At 39.2% G+C, this 18,940-nt stretch overlaps 1 protein-coding gene across 2 annotated transcripts in view; it reads right to left on the bottom strand.

The window, feature by feature from the left end:
• Positions 1–16,159, bottom strand: part of LOC137294163 (glutamate receptor ionotropic, kainate 1-like) — a 31,705-nt gene extending 15,546 nt beyond the window's left edge. Inside the window, exons 1-5 of one of the 2 annotated variants that reach the window (XM_067825149.1) lie at positions 15,621–16,159; positions 14,497–14,619; positions 13,059–13,301; positions 10,213–10,400; positions 4,154–4,321 (exon numbers count right to left, since the gene is read on the bottom strand). In XM_067825149.1, coding sequence (XP_067681250.1) covers positions 4,154–4,321; positions 10,213–10,400; positions 13,059–13,301; positions 14,497–14,619; positions 15,621–15,744 — 846 coding nt within the window. In that variant the 5' untranslated portion in view covers positions 15,745–16,159. The remainder of the gene's footprint in view (positions 1–4,153; positions 4,322–10,212; positions 10,401–13,058; positions 13,302–14,496; positions 14,620–15,620) is intronic. The other variant, XM_067825148.1, reaches the window with a different exon arrangement.
• Positions 16,160–18,940: the final 2,781 nt, after the last annotated feature.

Genomic DNA, 18,940 nt, shown 5'->3' with positions numbered 1-18,940 from the left:
TGCTTTGACCTCTTTCGGAGATTGTTTAAGATTCTTTTTTAAACAATAATCGAGAATCTAGTTTGTAAAATCTGCAGTCGATCACAACAACATTTTTAGCACAAAGAACTTACTTTCGACGTCTTATGAATTATTGTTCCTTGAAAACGAAAGGGTACAGAATAAACGCCGCATTTAGACACTTCTGTTTTAACTCATGGCGACAGATTCATGAAAGTAAACAACAGAGACAGTGTTATTGCTGTCATTATTACCTTGGTCAAACATGTCCAGGGATAATGACTGTCCAGTCAGCATATGAGTGAAAACAGGATCCGGACAATGGACGGATCTACAGGAGGGGTCTACCAACATAGAGCTGAATAATCAGCAAACACCGATTATTCAGAAAGCTTTAGAGAATGTTTCCACTACTATTACCAGTTACTCATCTGTTCCTGGAAATGCGGATACAAATATGGATTCTGTTGTCCCAGTCTTTTATGAGCACTCAGTAGATGTTGCCTTTTCTCATAGTTCAATATCTAATGACTGGGTAACATATTGTCATAATATTTACAAGTAGCCAATGTATTAAGTTTGGGCGGTAACCCATATACCTGTATGCTAAATCAAATATACAGACCCAGTTTATAGCTTCACTTTTACTTTTACTTTTAGAGTAAGTATCTTTCTAAGCTGGCAACCAAGGAATCCAGTATGATTTATAAATACATTTAATGTTGTTTGGAGAGGAATCGCGTGCTGGATTTAGTGTTTCTGGAAGTCCTTCGCACAAGTCATCATCACAGACACAATTTTCTACATAAAATGAGTTGGGCATGCAATACAGGGTGTGAAACCAATAATTACGGGTGTGAAACCCAGAATAACGCATATGGGCCTGACTAAACAAGTAACAGCCTGGTGAACCGGGCTTTAAACCGATTGCAACAATACCAAAACTCCAAACGAAAGCTCAAATTCCAACTACCACTACCATGGGTGATGGTAGCAACCTTTGCTCAGTATTCATGTTTTACATGATTTGGAATGGTATATAAGTATCATGACAGATGTATATTGCTGAAATTCTCACGTTTTATTTTTTTTTAATTTTGTGCATTTATCGCTGTAAATAGCACATACATAATCATGCATATGTCACGTATATAAATGGTAAATGATCAACATGCAAGTTTCCCTGGACATATCAACCTAACAACAAAATCTCTGGAAATTGTACCATTGTGAAGCACTTTTGGATCAACTGGATGGTTGGAGATAGGATAGAAACAAACTGTTATAGAGTGGAACATTGAGGAAAAGGTAAACACTAGATAGGAACAAGGTGTCATTACACTGGGACATGACAATTGCTTATATGCCATTTCAAGCGCAATCTATATTGGGTCATCCGATCTATGTCTATAAATACGATGCACACATATTCAGTTCAATCAACCTCCAACAATGTGCATTTATGTGTCAGTTATTACATGGACTAACTGACACAAGTGAATCATGTCATTATATCGACACAGTGCCGATAACTGGGGGTCCATAGCACTGCCTAAACTGAATCCTGCTTTTGACAGAATGATTCGTGTAAAATGTGGGCCACATAAAATCGTCTTGACGTTATTCCAGTGGTACTTTAAGCGACCGTCTTTTTCATAACCATATTAAAATTTATCGTTAGCATTTTATACTCCAAATCATAACACATTTACATATAAATTAGCATGCAAATGAGTTGAAATTGAAAATTTTAACAGAAAGAATTTTCAGAGCGGAGTTCTAGCCTAGTGGTTAAAGCGTTCGCTCGAACAACTGGGTTCGATGCCCCACACGGGATCCTGGGGCTGTCTGTATTAAGCGTTCATATTTTGTTAAGAGTGCTGTAACATAAACTCATATACTCGTTTGTATTTACTTGCACCACGCGTGATACCGAGTTAAAGATATGTATTTTTCATCACTTCTCATTAGCTCACGTTTTTTCGCCCTGATGCTACTCAGACACACACATCCCTTGCTCTCTTACCAACATATTTAGTGCTAGGTTGGATAGTAACATCAGCAGGCGGGTGGATTTGAACTGCGCGTGATAGTTGTCTTGGTAACATGTCAGTTAAAACTTAGGAGGGAGAGGTACTTTATATATATAAAAACATAAAAACATGACAACCTGCGGGACAACATATTTGTGATATGGTTGACTTGAGAAGGGTTTGCGCAACACCCAATGCAGCTTAATATTCAGTCGGCGAATTCCAGCCATGTCATTGAAATCGGTCAAAATCATAAAGGTGAACGGCCACAAGGATGTCATGAATGGACAAAATAACTACAATAAAACTACAAGTGCATTAGCAACTGTTATGTATGAGCAATATCTTCGGTACCTACACTATACGTTGTTCACTGATTACGAAGGGGCCATGGGTTGATGTACCCCCGATGACTGTTTCGTATCGTCATAGTATCATAGTAGATAGTGTCTTAGTAGAACCGCCGCGGTGTAATTCCCCTTCTTACTTTTCACAGGAACTGCACTTGAACGTTTTGTCAATATTTATTTTTAAAATGTGCCTCAAGTGTTTCCACAGCCATCCCTAGATTTTGTAAACGACACAAGAAAAATAGAGTTATCTCCCTTCCATCGATTTGCATTTGAAAAACATCGGTATGTTTTTCGAGATAAAGTACTACTACCACGAAGTACCCAATGAGCTGCCACTGGAAGCGGGGTACATTGCAATGTACTTCACTTGTAAGTGGGGTACATAGTTGAAAATAATAGAAGAACGCTTAGTCAATCAGAAAGCGACATTTATGTGTGAGGTAAGATACATGTGTATGTGCATCACAAGCTCAGGAGCGTCACATACACATAGTAATTTTCCAGGAAATGCCTTGAAATTCTACACGAAATCATTAATTCACAGATTCACAGATAACAACTGAATTTTCTGGTCCACTGAACACTTGATTGTTAGATTTGCTTACAAACAGCACTCGCATGGTATGATTATTACCGGGCTATCGATACTCACTGTTCATGTTAGCCTGCGTGTATAATGGATGCTCCCTGGCTCAAGTAACCCCTTTCACTGTCTTCAATGTTGTTTGTTTGTTTGAGAGGTCATCCATATAATTTTTATCTGTACAACGCATATATAACTGTTTCTGAGAACGTCCAGACTGAGTACTCTATTGGACCCGTGAAGATCTGGCTTAGAAGCGATCTTCAGCAACCCACACGTATGTAGTAAGCGACTAATGGGATCGGGTTCTCAGGCTCGCTGGCTTAGTGACACATGTCATCGAATCCAAACTGCGTAGATCGATGCTCATAGAACTGAATACTGGATTGTCTGCTCCAAACTCAATTATTTACATACCGCCGTCATACGGCTGCGCTATTGTTGAGTGCGACGTAAAGTAAACTCACTCACTATTGCACGGATACATAACTGCGTAATTGACAGGCCACTTTTAATGTCTTGGAAGCGAATGTCATTGAATGCTGATTTTTTAAATTAGTTTTCAGTTTACAAACCTTCAGGTGTGCAAAGCCTTTGAAAATGACAATGTCAGATCTGCATTATTAATAAATATTTGAAACATGACCCCAAACATATTTATTCTTACCATAACACGAATAATGAGTCATTTTGTAATGACATATTGTTGACATATTTCTGCATTAACATTCCTTGTACTGCAGTAATGCCCATAACATATTTATGAACATTCCGAGCAGCGGCCATCTGTTCATTTTAATCTTCACGAGCGTTCTCATCTAAAACGTACCAACAGCAGAGTCGTACATCAGAGCGAAAGTTGAACATACAAATTACATACATAAATATATTCAATATAAAATATGAGAAATATTCGTCTCTTTCGTGGTGTGATCCGAACGATTAATTTCAAACTATAAACTCGATGAAGTATTTTTTTTTGGCACATTTGTTACAAAAAAACGTACTTTTGCATTTTAATATTTTACTCCTTGAAAGGAAAAATTTACATATGGTTGTAATGGATTAAGGACTTTTAAACTGAAAGTAAAAATAACTAAGCATCCAGAAGCAAAACGCAAAACCATTATGGAATCAGATGTTCAAAACCATTGATGTGTAAATTAACGTCAACTGATATTTACCTTGATGGGCCAATCAGCGGAGATGTTGGGGTACGTCATGACGGCGACGTTGTCGAGCCAGCTGTCCTTGTGGAACAACTCTAGGTCTCGCTCCTGTATCACCACCAGCCATTGGGAGGTCGAACGCATGTCGCTTCTACGTCTGTTGAGGACGTCAAACTTAGCAGCCTTGAAACAGAGATAGAACTCTACTGAACAGCAAAAGAAACGCAACTCTGTTTTTTTGTTAAGTTTTTAACCAGAAGACGGAAACAGGAACACATTTATCGAAACTTGCGTTTCTTCTGCTTTTCAGTATATTGGTCATGATCTTTAAATTAAATACAAGATCAGTTAAATGAAGATCGGCTTCTTTATTGTGAAGGATGCTGACTTTATTGATTCTCTTTCATGCGCAAGGGGTGGTGGGGTAGACCCGTAGTTAAGGTGTTCGCTCGTCACGCCTAAAACCCGATGTTCGAAGCCCATTTCTTGAGACCTCCGCCGTGATATTGCTGTAATATTGCTACAGGCGACGTGAAGTTAAACTCACTCACTTTAATGTTGGATATGTTGGAACTGATAGAACTGACTTGAACTGAATAGTCCGTAAAATGTTGATGGGGCGTAAAGCAATAAGCATTGACCACACATACATTCTTTCTTCGTCCAATTAACCAAGCCGTTAAACAACTAAACAGCCAGCCAACATTACAGATGCTATTGTAAGAAAGAAAACATACCAATACATAACAAACAAACAAACATGCCAATATGTAACAAACAAACATACCAATATGTAACAAACAAGCATATCAATATATAACAAACCAATATGTCGTTGCACGTAATATGAAAAATTATCATCCAAGATATATTTTTGAATGTGGTTGACTCTTTAGAACAACCATGATAGCTAATAATAGGCAGAATAGTGAGTGAGTGAGTGGGTTTGGTTTTACGCCGCTTTTAGCAATATTCCAGCGATATCACGGCGGGGGACACCGGAAAATGGGCCTCACACATTGTACCCATGTGGGGAATCGAACCCGGGTCTTCGGTGTGACGAGCGAACGCTTTAACCACTAGGCTACCCCACCGCCCCAATAGGCAGAAAACGTTTCAAGAAGAGAACGACAGAAATCGGCGTTTTGAAGCGTCAAGTTCGTCTACACTGAACCCAAATTATGAAGTGAGTAGGTCATGGCAATGTGATTTGTGCTATTTCCCCATCCTTATTATGATAGAAAAATGCATAAACAGCGACAATGCACATAACGTTTACTATGGCAAGACTCGTTTGTAATTGCGACTTGTCCAGTCGGCCAGTTTATGACCAACACTGTTTCTCTTCTGTAATAAACGTTTGTTTAGTAATTACTCTATCTGGTGTGTTCTGTCATCAGTCCTTTTGAAGTTGTGTTCATGAGCATTTTACGTCTAACTATGTTTATTGCTAAAGTAATCAGAAAGTACAACAACATTTTCATTAGTATAACGGCTAGGAATAATTTAGAAATGCTGACACAGTTCTGTGAGTTGTGAATCAGTAATGTAGAGCAAGCGCAGCTTATAACTGAATTCCAGTATCAGTGGAATGAAAGACAAGAGCGATGCAGATCTCAGACGTTTGCCATTCTGCTGACACCAGTAATCAAAGGAGTCGTGCTTACAAACCCTGAATATCACTCATTCGGGTTATAACAGAACTGATCTTCACCAACCCATGCTTGTCGTAAGTGTTGACTAATGGTAGTCATACTTGGTCGACAAATGTCATCGCATTCCAACTGTGTAAATTGGTGCTCATGCTTTTGATCAGTGGATAGTCTGGTCCAAGTTCCGTTATTAACCGAACGCCGCAATACTGCTGGAATAGTGTTGAATGCGGAGTTAAAGAACAAAGTCACCAGAACTGTGAACCATATCATATGACCTGTTAACCTCGGTAGCGGCGACACATGAGAATACGCTTTGAAATTAAGTATTTGTGTAGTCCGTACTCGGTTAGAAAATACGCATAATATTGTGCTCCAACGTATAACTGATAATGATGTTTATGTCAAAACAATTATATATATTTATATTCGAAAAAATAGATAAGAAAATGATATTTTTTCTCTAACTGTGGGCAGGATGTTTTCTGACGAGTGGGCGATTGTTTGCAAAAGTGTAGGATTCAGACAAAATTGTGTAAAGCATGGCTTGCAACAATCAATAAAGGCCCGAGCTGAGAGCACGTCCAGACAAAACCCCTAACTACGGCGATCACGAAAGGTGTCATAGATTGAATATACACTACAAGACGTTCAGGCTCCAGGTTCAGTTTTTCCAGTCCATAGAAAACTCTCCGCACTGTGACCACTCTCTCACAAGGGATTTGGCAAAAATAAATGGGAAATAATTCGGGGACATATCACGCAAATCAAAATAAAGAATGACATCCGACGTAATGTGTTACGAGAGTGTATTTTTCTGTAAATTGTATTATTAATTAAGTAATAATTATTACTGGGTCAGAACGTTTAGTGTCTTGAATGATAATTATTATGGGGCACATTTCGTATCACAAATGTTCAGTGGTATTAGTATTTTATCGCCAGGCCTTAAAGGTAGTTCTCTAGAGTTACGACCCTTTGAAAAAGGTAAACACGAGGCTGACCCAGAGAATTCTACGTTGGTGGCGATGGTCGTATGTGCTGACTGTATAAATAAAGGCTAGTTGCCGTGGTGTCGTCACTGACACAGAGATTAACTGAAGAATATATATCTTCCTGCCTCCGTCAACGCTTGATCTCCACAACCGCTGCCTGACCGATCGCTGTGTTACATTCTGCAAAACTGTTTCTCGCTCTCACGTCACGGCTTCAGTCATTTGGCATTATATTTGTGACCCATTACTTTAGAACTGACTCGGTTGTATTGTGCGTGAAACCCTCTTGTGAATCTTTTACATCTTGCCTTTGTTTTTCCTGAGTACAAAAATATTGAAAATCTGTGACTTGTCAGTGTTATATTTTGCTGATTCTGTGGAGATTTCTTACACCTTTTGTCACGGCAAATTTTTAACCGTAACAAATGTTTGTCACTGATGTGAAATTCCGATATTTCCTCAACTTCCCACCATAACACGTCTTCAAAGGTATACGGAGGTAATGTTGAACAGTGACTTTATCATATCATTGAACATGTGTTTATGAATCACTATACAAACTGATGATACCAGATGTCTACATCCAGCTCTTCCGATGGTACTCGTCATAAACGCATGCGAAAGCTAGTTCACCTGAAAAGATTAGGGGAGGTGTGGTAGCTGTCAAAATTTAGATTGTGGATGCCATTTTGTAACCCTGGTGAAACACAGGGACTTGTATCGCTTAGAAACAGCGCTCGAAAGACATATATGTGTATAGACCGTACCCTAGTACTATAGAAAAGGCAAGGGATGTAACGAAGAAACCGCCCCCTCCTCGATCAAAGTTGCGGAGGTAGCTGTTTTCGATGATTCGTGGCGCATAAGTTTTGAAATAATGATCCGATTGTGACTATTTACAGCTCATTTTGCAGGGAAATCATCTGGCTTTCGATCCGTTGGCCTCGACAGGGCCTTAAAATATTTTACACGGTGGCATGTAACTGTGATCGAGGAGGGGGTGGTTTCTTCGTTACATCCCTTACCTTACCTAGGATAGGTTCTATACACCTATGTGTCTTTCGAACGCCGTTTCTAAGCGATACATGTCCCTGTGTGATGAAACAACTTCTGAACAATAGTCGTATGACGTTCCTTGAAATCTTGGTCAGGAATGCATACTTTATTGTTCCTCAGACGTTGTGGAAGGTAAATCCCAAAGGCTGGGAATCTTAAAATATTGCTCAGTATGAAGGGAAAGATTATGTTTCTTACTGAAAGACGAGGACAGATCCAAGAGCCCATTAACACAGAGACATGAACAGATTAGCACCAGACGCTCAATAAAGATTCTTTTTATTAAAAATTTAATATTTGGGTACTATTCACGAAAGGCGTCAAGCGTCAGATTTAATTACATTGGAAAGAAGAAGTATATTTTTTATTGGTGAATGCTGAAAAGCAATAATGATTAAACATGCCAATTAGTGTCAGTGCACATCGCTGCTTAGCAACCGTTCGCAACTATTCTTAATTCACATGTCTACAACTGATGTTTCTCTATACCAGTGTCTACATGACAACGTTGTGCGATCCGACAAGTAAATAAGTCATATGTCTTCTGACATTAAGAAGAATTCGAGCTAGTTGGAGACACATGTTTGATTTGCAAAATAAGATTATACACACTTATCGCGTATGTACACTGTAAACTTGACGTGTCCGCCAACGTGGGTTCATACACGAGTATTCATATCAGGAATTAATGTGTCTTCAGGGCATTCTGGTAAATGAAGAGTGGTGTGATACCTTGCCCACAGCAGTGCAAGGTATTGGTAATGGCAATGGTGATAACTACAGCTTATCAATTAGACTTATCAATTAGAATGACGTATTTTGTTTGTAAATGGCTTTTGGACTAATTCGAAGACGCTTTGTAGTTTAGAGTTTCTATGAGATTGAAAAATGATGCACACTTGTTGTATTTTAGACCAATTGACAAAACAAGGTACATTGTATATATTGACGTAGTAGGTTTTTGGTAACGGTAAATATTGCGTGAAATACAACTGAATACAATGTGTTAATATCGTTCAGCCTACCCTTCATACTGTTGGATTCTAATATTATAATAAATAAGCTCCGCGATAAAAAATAATCCGTAAGAATGTTGAAACTCATGAGAAGATATTCGGTTTGATTAGTTTGTTTTCTTATGATGTAACGATACCCCTGCTCTTGCGAAATATGCGTAATTTCCTGTACTATATTTTCAGACTCTCGCGAGATCTAATTACGAAGCAACGATGACACAGATATCAAGAAACAAATACCAATTAATTGCCCAAACACACAATGATTCATCCTTGGCTTTGAAATCTATACACAACATATAACCCAAATTAAAACGTATCAGGAAACGCAGCGATAAATCAGGTTGAAGTGAATATCTTTACGTTATGTGCAGAAAGGTAATGGCCTGTGCCCTAGTGTTACATCACGAGGTATTGCGAGGTATGTAGTGGATTTGAAGCGTGTTCCTATTGTGTCGTATAACTCTATTTGTCTTCGTTGTTAACATTTCGATTACAACAATGCAGAATGGGGTAATCAATACCTGTAAATCTATTGTGCTTGTTGAATGAGGTCGCCACATGGATGCCTGTTCCAACTAAATCACGCTGTCAGCTACTTCGAGTGTTAACAGTGGGTTAAATTTACGTTTTCCTTCGTCTGAACTATATTATACGAAATTAACAATGGGTACAATTTTCGGGTTCCCTCATCTGAACTATATTATACTCCTAAAAAAAGTAGCGGAACCTGAACTTCCAATTTGGATAGGAAGTGTAAACGTTACCAAACGTTTCAAGGACAGACATCTTACGAACGCACCACCACTTCCCTCTATTACCACCCTTAAACACAACGCATGATGTGCACGTGCACAACGCAATAGCCTTGATTTTGACCTTTGTGCAAGGTCCAGAAATCACTTAGAACATTAATTTTGACTCTCATCTTGCATCATATATTTCTTAGTGTTTGTTTCTAGTCATTTGTTTTAAAATGAAATTCGTATACATGCAAATTACATGCCATACACCAATCATCTTTCAAAAGCGACATGATTCCAAATAACTATGATTGTAAGGAAGTGCAAATGGTGATGTACTCTCAAAAGATTCAAAGATGTGATATCAACATTGATTGACTCCGATAAATCTCCTAGTTACTTTTAATCGTAAATGAAAAAATGAAGTTCCCCTACTTTTTTAAAGAGTATATTTCGAAAACTAACTTAACAGTGGATTAAATGTGCGGTTTCCTTCATCTGAAATATCTTATTTAAAATACAAAATTATCATATATGTCCTGTAATCGATTTAATGTTGAAATATTGTTTCCGCTAGATATCCTTATCCGTAAGAAAACAGCAACAACTCACCTCTTCTAACACGACGTGCACGCCTTTGTCAGAACCAAGCAACAGGTAATTCCAAGGAAATCCTCTGTCAGTTGTAGTTGAGTTCATAATCCGTTCGTGTATGACAGCATTTGAATCCGACTCATTATATGTAATGGTGAGGCAAAGTAAACCTCTTGCTGTAAGTTCTTTAGATATACTCCACGCCTCTGCAAGATATACATAAGGGATGACAATGTGTTCATCATAATTACCTGTATAACAACACATCGTCACTCCATATTGATGAAGATGATGTTCTTCAGTAGTCTATCTAATCCAATACAACTGAAAACTTTTGATCCAAAGGCTGCGTGCATGTCTTAAGATCTGACTGAAATATGAGTCAGCTGAGTGAGTGAATGGGTTTGGTTACTCAGCACTTAGCAATATTCCAGCCATATGGCGGTCTGTTAATAATCGGGTCTGGACCACAGAGTCCAAGGATCAACAACATGAACTTCGATCTACGCAACTGGGATACAATGACATGTATCTGCGACCACCCGATCCCGTTAGTCCGCCTTTAAGATAAGCATGGGTTACTTGGGACCAATTCTATCAGGGTCCTCACGGGTGACACGTTAATGCTTAATGCTCCGAAGACTGTTAATTAATATTATAAATGAATAATATCAACAAAACACCGATTGTTTTGGATACAGTTGTTGCAAGTATAGGAGACTCACATTTATATCCACGAACACGAATTTAGCCCTCATCCAACATATACCGTTAAAGCTGTTACCCGATGTGAGCACACCATTCAGTTACGATAAAAAATTGTCAGAAAAATCGATTCAGAATGAGTTAACATTATCGTTGTATTGATTACATGAATATTTTTATAAGAGGTACTTCATAAATCAACTATTTGCCGTCGTAACCTATTCATACAAGGAATTCAATCCCTCTTCCATCACGAAAATATTTTTGCCAGTGTGTAGTACGATTTTTAGATTGTTTGATAACTATATTATATTCTGCTGTTACAAGCAGCTGTTGAAACAAAACATAATTTCATTAAAATAACCCGATGATCGGAGCTGTTCCCTCTGTATGCGCCCTAGTATGGGAAGTGATAGCGACATAAAGTACTGTACGTATTGATCCGTATTGCCTTTCATCCCCCATCCCCCACCCCCTATCCCCCAACCCTACCTGTACTAAGCTGTCGTTAATGTACGAAACCACACACTTTCCAGGCACTGTGAATGATTTATGTTATTCAAATGAACGGGGTTCATGAAGTCCATTATATGGTGTTCTGGGGAACAATAGCCAAATATTGACACCATTGCAAATACAATGATACACACACGGGTTTTGTTTGCAGTGGGAATAGAAAGTTGCAAAGATAAATATGCATGATCTGGTTTGTGGATTTCAAAGAAATTGCACTTATTTACATTAACTCTCGTTTCTCGCTTCATTGTTAACTGTTCAAAAGTTTGACACCTTGATACTAACGCAATTGTTCTGTACAGTCAAACCTCCAGAAATGGAATTCGATTACAAATGTTATAAAATGTGTCATTTTCGTTTGCACGTTTCCGTATATAAGTATACGTGCTACTGTGCTCTAGAGAACGTTCACATATGTAGTGTCATGTTCACAAGAGGTAGTGAATGACCGAGTTCAGTGAGCGAGTGAGTATGTAAATGATCGAGCCTGGACTAGACAATCCAGTGTTCAACAGCATGATCACGAAACTACGATCTACGTAGTTGCGATACGATTACAACTTACCACCTGCATCTTCACACGCTACATGATTACGTCTGGAACAACCTGAGAACTTGTAACCTGCATTCCGCCTTCCATGTATTATCGGTATACTTCTATGTTATGATGATTCACTGTTATTACTACTGACTACTGCTTTATTGATATACGCGCATGACAGAATTTTCACTCTTTGCTTTCACTTTTCACATTTTGCATGCTTGATCCAGTTAACCGGACGTCCCGCTATCCGGACGATTTTCGAGTGAAACTAAAATGTCCGGACAAACGGGGTTCGACTGTATTCCTAAATTTCAGAATAGGATTATGGTAGTTATTAGATAATTCCAAGTACATCCAATATGTCCTGTGTATAAATTTAAACAGTGTGGAATATTTTGGACAGTTGGCTGAAGTAAGTGGCTACATTTACACTAGTGAGTCTAAACGTTTGATAGGTAGTATGTCACTGAAGCCAAATTTTGTTACACGATGAAGAATACAACAATACAATCTCAATACAACGGATGATAAACCAGTCACTGTGTGTAGAATTCCGACGTGAGAAACCCTTCTTTGACACCAGTTTCGTAAAATCCTTATGATACACACACTAAAGCGATACATAGTGTCTTCATTTCTGAGTGCCGATCAACAATAAAACATCATTGTTGTCAACCTTTTAATCTTCTCTCACGACGAACCAGCTACAGCACAGTCTAAACTGCCAGTTCAACACAAAGGAACACAATGGTAAATGAAATCAACAAATGCATGCATGCAGAACCGTCCTTGCATTTTGCTATTGTTTTGACAAGGTTAACGTCAATGGAATTGATTACTTCTTTGTCTAACCAAACTGTGAGCTACAACGTTTCTGTTATATTCTCTGGAATGTATACGAGCAGGAGCATAGCACTACTCAACTTAAGAGAGGGACATTGGGGTGTTTGTTCATGAGACTTCGCCGGATTAAACTACGATAGTTCAAGTTGTGTATACGTACGTATGGCTAGAATAACAAATTGGTTTGGTTTTTAACAGAAATACATTTTTCAAAGGTTAGGTAGTGTAATGAAATTTATCAACCATATATACGTACCATTGATGTTATCGCCCATCACGATGACCGCTGACCACTGTAGCCGTTGTATAACATTTATGATACTCGGACTGAAGAGCAACGCGGGGGAGAGAAAGACCTCCTCTTCTGGCTGTGGATTTGGTCGGAAACACGTGACCCTCTTCCTCTTGTGTCCGTAACGACGGAGTAAAATCTGATAAGTACTACACGTGTCCACAGGTGCCAGAAGGACCGGTAGACCATTTATTATGTTCAATACATCTGAAACATATTGTGTGATTATCGTAGATGAAGATGAATGCTAAGCACATTCTATTAAATTCACTGAATGTTAACATTAAACCTTCTGTTCCCCATAACTGAGTGTATATGATTTAGTTGGGCGTGACGATGCTTTAAGAAATACACTCACGTGCAAAAGAAAGTACACAGATTGTGTTTCTTCCAGTAAGACAAAGTTAACAAAACCTTGTAACGAAATGGAAAATGTATGTTGAAGCATACTGCATTACGTGTGTTTTATCCACAAAATGGCATTGTAACAACAGAAAGCTATGTTGTGATGACCACGGAAGACGGTTCCTACGATGCTGGAAGATCAAGGCCATCCCAAACAGCGGTCGGTAAGCCCGTTTGCCAGCAGCACGAAGTCGTCTTGTCACTTTGAATCTCCTCACGCCATGACACTATGATGTGGCTGCGGATGACGTCACCGTTGGTGAATAACCAACAGACAACGATCCTTTTCTGAGTCAAACACATGTCTGGTCTGTCATATTGTCTCGTGCAACACGATGCCTTTGCAATATGCTTGTTAGAGGCACCTGTTTATGACATTCATGAGGCCTGTTCTCGTTGCGCCGACGACAGTCTCGGCATTTTCTCGTCGAGTCGAGTTTTGTCGTGTGATTGTTCAGTCTTCACGGCAAACAGGTTTTATACCCTCTGTACGAAACGTCCTCGACAATAATCACATTTTTTTCCCGAAAAGTCATAACGTACAAATGATTTTCATTGCATTTTGGCAAATGAAACGTGATGGTTGCGTCCTGTTCAGTCAGTGTCCTTCAATATTTTTACTAGTTACAACGCAAATTTGGGACTGTAGGAACAATTACACCTGTGTACTTTCTTTTGCTCGTCAGTTTATGCCTCTGATGTCAAGCCTTTCTTAAATGTAAAACAGCCGTAAGTCATTCAGGTCTATACGTTTGCCACTTTACTGAAATACGCAGGACTAAAAGGCATGCTTGTGATATCTGTAGAAAGGAAAGTCACGAAGTCACGAAGTCAAAGCGCTATCTTCTCTGTCAGTTTCGTCTTCAGTATTTCACACATTTAATTGTTAATGCAAATGTTCTCCTTCCTGTTTATTTTGTTCCACTCAGTCGCCTTTGTGTTTAAAACACCTAACCCAGAAATTTAAAACTGAATTTAAATACTAATGACAACCTACCGTTCCTGACGAGGACAAAGGGTTGTTCAAGAGGAACGATTATTCGAGTGAACCGCACGGTTGTTATATTGTTCAGCGCTGCTTTCATGTGCATTTCATCAACGTCACGGCTCTCAATAATCCCTGCAAAAAAGTGTTTGTGTTTGTTGAAATTGATTGTATGCCAGTTTCTGCATTGTTGATTACGTTTACATTATGAGAGTGGGTGAACTTGGCTATATGGTGATTTGTTCAGTAATTTCGCTTATATCACAGAGGGCCAGCTTGAAGTATGATTAGACTGAGAAGTCTTCTTTTTTAATTTTAAGGACTTTGATATAGGTGAATCTAAAACCAAAAACCACTCTGTATCTGAGATTCGAACTCGGTCTCTGCGCAGTAGATTGAAATTTATGACACCTTGCGATATCAGTAGCAAGGAAAGTCGACAAAGAGTTTTCTTCTCCGTTATTTTGTCTTCATTAATTCACACATTTAACTTGTTTGTCTTGTTCCAACAAGTCGTCTTTAAGATTAAAATCCCTAACCTTTAAACGTAAAACATATTAAGTAAAAGTGAGAACATCTGTCCAAACGCACGCAAGGGCAAATCAAGTTTCAGCTGGAAATGCTAGGCCACATGTGATGTAAAGGGAAAGGGAGCTAAACATGAGGCCAAATGAGGAACAGTGTGCCAAATTGGCTGGTTTGTTGTTTAACGCCACAATGGGAAATATTCCATCTCTGTGACTCTGATATGTAAAGTTTGGACTGGACGACCCAGTTGCATGAGCATCGATCGTCGCATGACATGCATCAACCAAGTCTGTGAGTATGACCACCCGACACCGTTAGTAGCCTTTTACATGGGTTACTGAAGATCAATTATAATCTGGATCTTCACGGGTTAGTAAACAAATAAAGTCGAATAAAATGAAAGAACGTTTCCGAAAGGAGGACGAGCAAGTCTTGTGAGACTATGTCAGATGTTCACGATGCGAACCTAACCAAACCTAACCAACCTAACGAACACTCTTAACGCCAAAAACAAAACAAATAAGAATATGATAACTTTTACAAATAATATTTAGAACAGGTGATACTGACAGTGCCAGTGATAAATGTCCTTGACTGAATATACATACCTATATCCACAACAGTAGTCGCAGAGGAAACACAAATGAGGACCAGTACCGCGTAGCGTAACATCCCCATAGGAACTCCCATCATATGAGTCTTGCTGCCAGCGAAGTCCACCATTAAGTTCATGTATATTCTAACCTATAAATAAAACACCAATCCATCGCAGTCCTCAAGTTCGTTAAGCTGTCACACGGCAAATATGCCTACATCGTTCTCTCTATTGTTCAACATACATATGTTCCCAACGCAATTCGAGAATGTTCATTTTTGCTATTCATGCATTCTGATAGTGCTGAATCAATTCTGCATGAGTGAACTAATATTGTATGAAACATTCCGGAACTAGTCCACTGTGGCACTCATTTGCTAGTACTGCAATGATTCCACCAGAAGATAGCGTGTCCAGTGTTGTATTTCTGGGACAGAGTCTATGGAACATCATAACGTATTTCCAGCTGCCTCTGGCACAACGATCCGAAACATGCGACCGTCTACAGTAGCACAGTCACAACACTGATTCGTGAGCAAGTGGCGTTTTAGTTTCGATTATTTAGTCAATGTATTCTCTTCACCTTGTGTACAAGCGGACAGGCTGCGGAAACCTCTTGTGACAGTTTGCAATTAAACTGTCATTGATGATAAGTTGACTGCCCTCATCAATATTTACTAATCTGAAAGATTAACGAGTAGAATATTGTAAACACGTTCTGGGGGATATCCAGATGGTCTTTTAATGTCCCATCAATTCCAACGAGAAATGACATTTTAAAGATACTTTTTCGTTCACACCTGAAATTACTCTTTAAAAACTGGTACCATTTAGCTGATGGGGTGTTAATGGCCGAGCATGTTTAATGACTCTCAGACTCACACATCAATACTTTGACCGGGCCTGGAAGGCAACATTGCTCCCGATGAATGTAAATATAGTGAATTGGTTTGTGGATTCACAGGAGCATTGTTAAAAAGATAGCATAGACACCGTGTATTAATGTTGATAGAGCTGGGACACCGTTACACAGTTTAGTTAATGGAGATAGAGAAATTACATCCAGTTTGTAAATTTAAACTTCAATTAACTGATACCTCTGAAGACTCACTCATATGACTGACAACTTTTTGGTTCTTCTGTACATCTCCTCTTTAACTTGTGATATTAGAGGGTTGAGGTTTACGAGACTTTAATCATCGTTAAATTCTTAGGTACCCTTGAGTGGGCCTCAAACACTACTGGGGCTATAAGGTAGATTAGTGGTTAAAGCAAGCGCTCGCCACGCCGAAGATTTGCGTTCCATTCTCCAAATGGGTACACTGTGTGAAGCCCATTTCTGGTGTCTCTATCGTGACAGTGCTGGAGTATTGCTAAAAACAAAACTCATGTAGTCACAAACACCACTGATCATGAAGGGAGTTGACCCCGAACTGAATTGATAGGCGTCGCGACACTACCACCTACCCACCCTCTACCGCAAAATATGGCACTATACACAATACACAGAGGTTTTCAATCATGCATTTACACCAAAACCACATTTGTAATAGGATCGATAGGTTAGAGACTATTCAGTCAATTCATAGTTATGCCGTTTGTTAATTCGATCGCTTTCGATACAAAGGATATTCTAAGGATTGTAAATGGAAAGCCTGTGTAGGGCTATAAATGTTTCATTGCTTAGTACAGGATCCTGGCTCGGTGTCCTGTGTCACGGACAGGCTAATGTTGAACAGCGTGTGATTGTGTTGCAGATCCATACAACAGAACATGGGACAATCGATATCCGGGCGTTTCTTTTCGTGTACATGTATGTGCTTTTGCAAAACATTGTTTGTTGAACTGCATGTTTAACATAGATAATTCTGAATATATCTGTTTTAGTTGGGTTGTTGGGTGTACATACATTCAGTCTAATTGTATGTAAGCTGATGTTACCTCTTTTATGAGCACCTGGGCGAAAGGAAGTAACCGCCGTCTCCACTTAACCAAAGAGTTGACACAAAGGTGTGTGTGTGTCTGTGTGTCTGTGTGTCACTGTGTGTGTGTCTGTGTGTGTGTAATTTAAGATAGCTATCAGTTTCCAAACAGAAATTGTTTTCCAATAATTTGACTGAAAATTCTCAGCAATTCTAGTCTTGTATGTCATTGCAAAAGAGTCAAGGGATCAAGAGTGAAAAAATACACAAATAAGAGTTCATTCAAAAAGTGCATAAAAAGTAATGTAATGACAAAGGAGTCAGGGGATACGTCATCAAATGCGACCACTCTGGACAACCGTTCACACCACCTCATGACTCCTCATTAACGTTGTCAGTCGACGGCTGACGTCAGTTGGATTCCTGTTCCATAAGTCCAAGAGCGTCCAAGTGCAGTTTGGCGTCAGTCGCTTTCCTCTACGTCGAATAACTCAGCCATTGTTTTTGAACCTACAGAATCGACTTTCATCTGTAAAGAGCACTCTCTCAGAGTCAAGTCGCTGCCTCCGACGTAGAGTTTGTGCACGTTGCAGCTTGGGATGGCGGCATACGCCATTAACGCGGTAGGCGCGGTGTCAGGACTTAGCGATCTTGTGTCTGGTCCGTTTTCTGGTAACGGTTGATCAGTTTGCTGATGGTAGTCAGTCTGCATCCAGTAGACTGGATAGTCTATATAGTTTCCATTTGCCTGTCATCAAAATCTTATAACAGGAGAAAAGTGAAAACATGCCACAACTGACAGAAACTATAGACAGAAGAATCACAGCAGCCCGGGGTTGTTGAGTGTGCCTCTTTCAAGATTTGAAATCTACACGTATTTACTTTCACAACTACTTTCCTTTTTCAAAATCGACATTTAAAATTCATATTATGACGTCTTGCTGCTTTTAGCTACACATAAAGTTACCCACTATATGAGAGGTTTGTTGTATGAAGGAACATTTGGCTTCTGGAATTCCACTTGGCATGTGGAACTTTGGTCACATGGAAGTAATTGTAAAGGGGGTGGGGGGTGGGTAGCCTTGTGGTTACAGCGTTCGCTCGGCATGCTAAAGACTCGGGTTCGATTCCCTACATGGTTGCTATGTGTAAATACTGTTTCTGATTTTCCACCGCCGTGATATTTCTGGAATGTTGCAAAAGGCGGCGTAACACTAAACTCACTCACTCATTAACCCATAACTTGATGTGCCATTAGTTACAAGGGGGATCGAATAATCATAAATAATAGTAATATACTAAATTGTCATGAAACCCCATCAATATTGACATAGTGTGACTGAAACATATACCGAACAGAAAGAGAAACATAACGTTTGTCAAGTTTTTAAACAGAAGACATAAACATGAA

This window comes from Haliotis asinina, chromosome 8, assembly GCF_037392515.1.
Source record: "Haliotis asinina isolate JCU_RB_2024 chromosome 8, JCU_Hal_asi_v2, whole genome shotgun sequence".
Taxonomy (NCBI): domain Eukaryota; kingdom Metazoa; phylum Mollusca; class Gastropoda; order Lepetellida; family Haliotidae; genus Haliotis; species Haliotis asinina.
The sequence above is the reverse complement of the archived record's forward strand: the minus strand, read 5'-3'. Positions and strand labels throughout refer to the sequence as shown.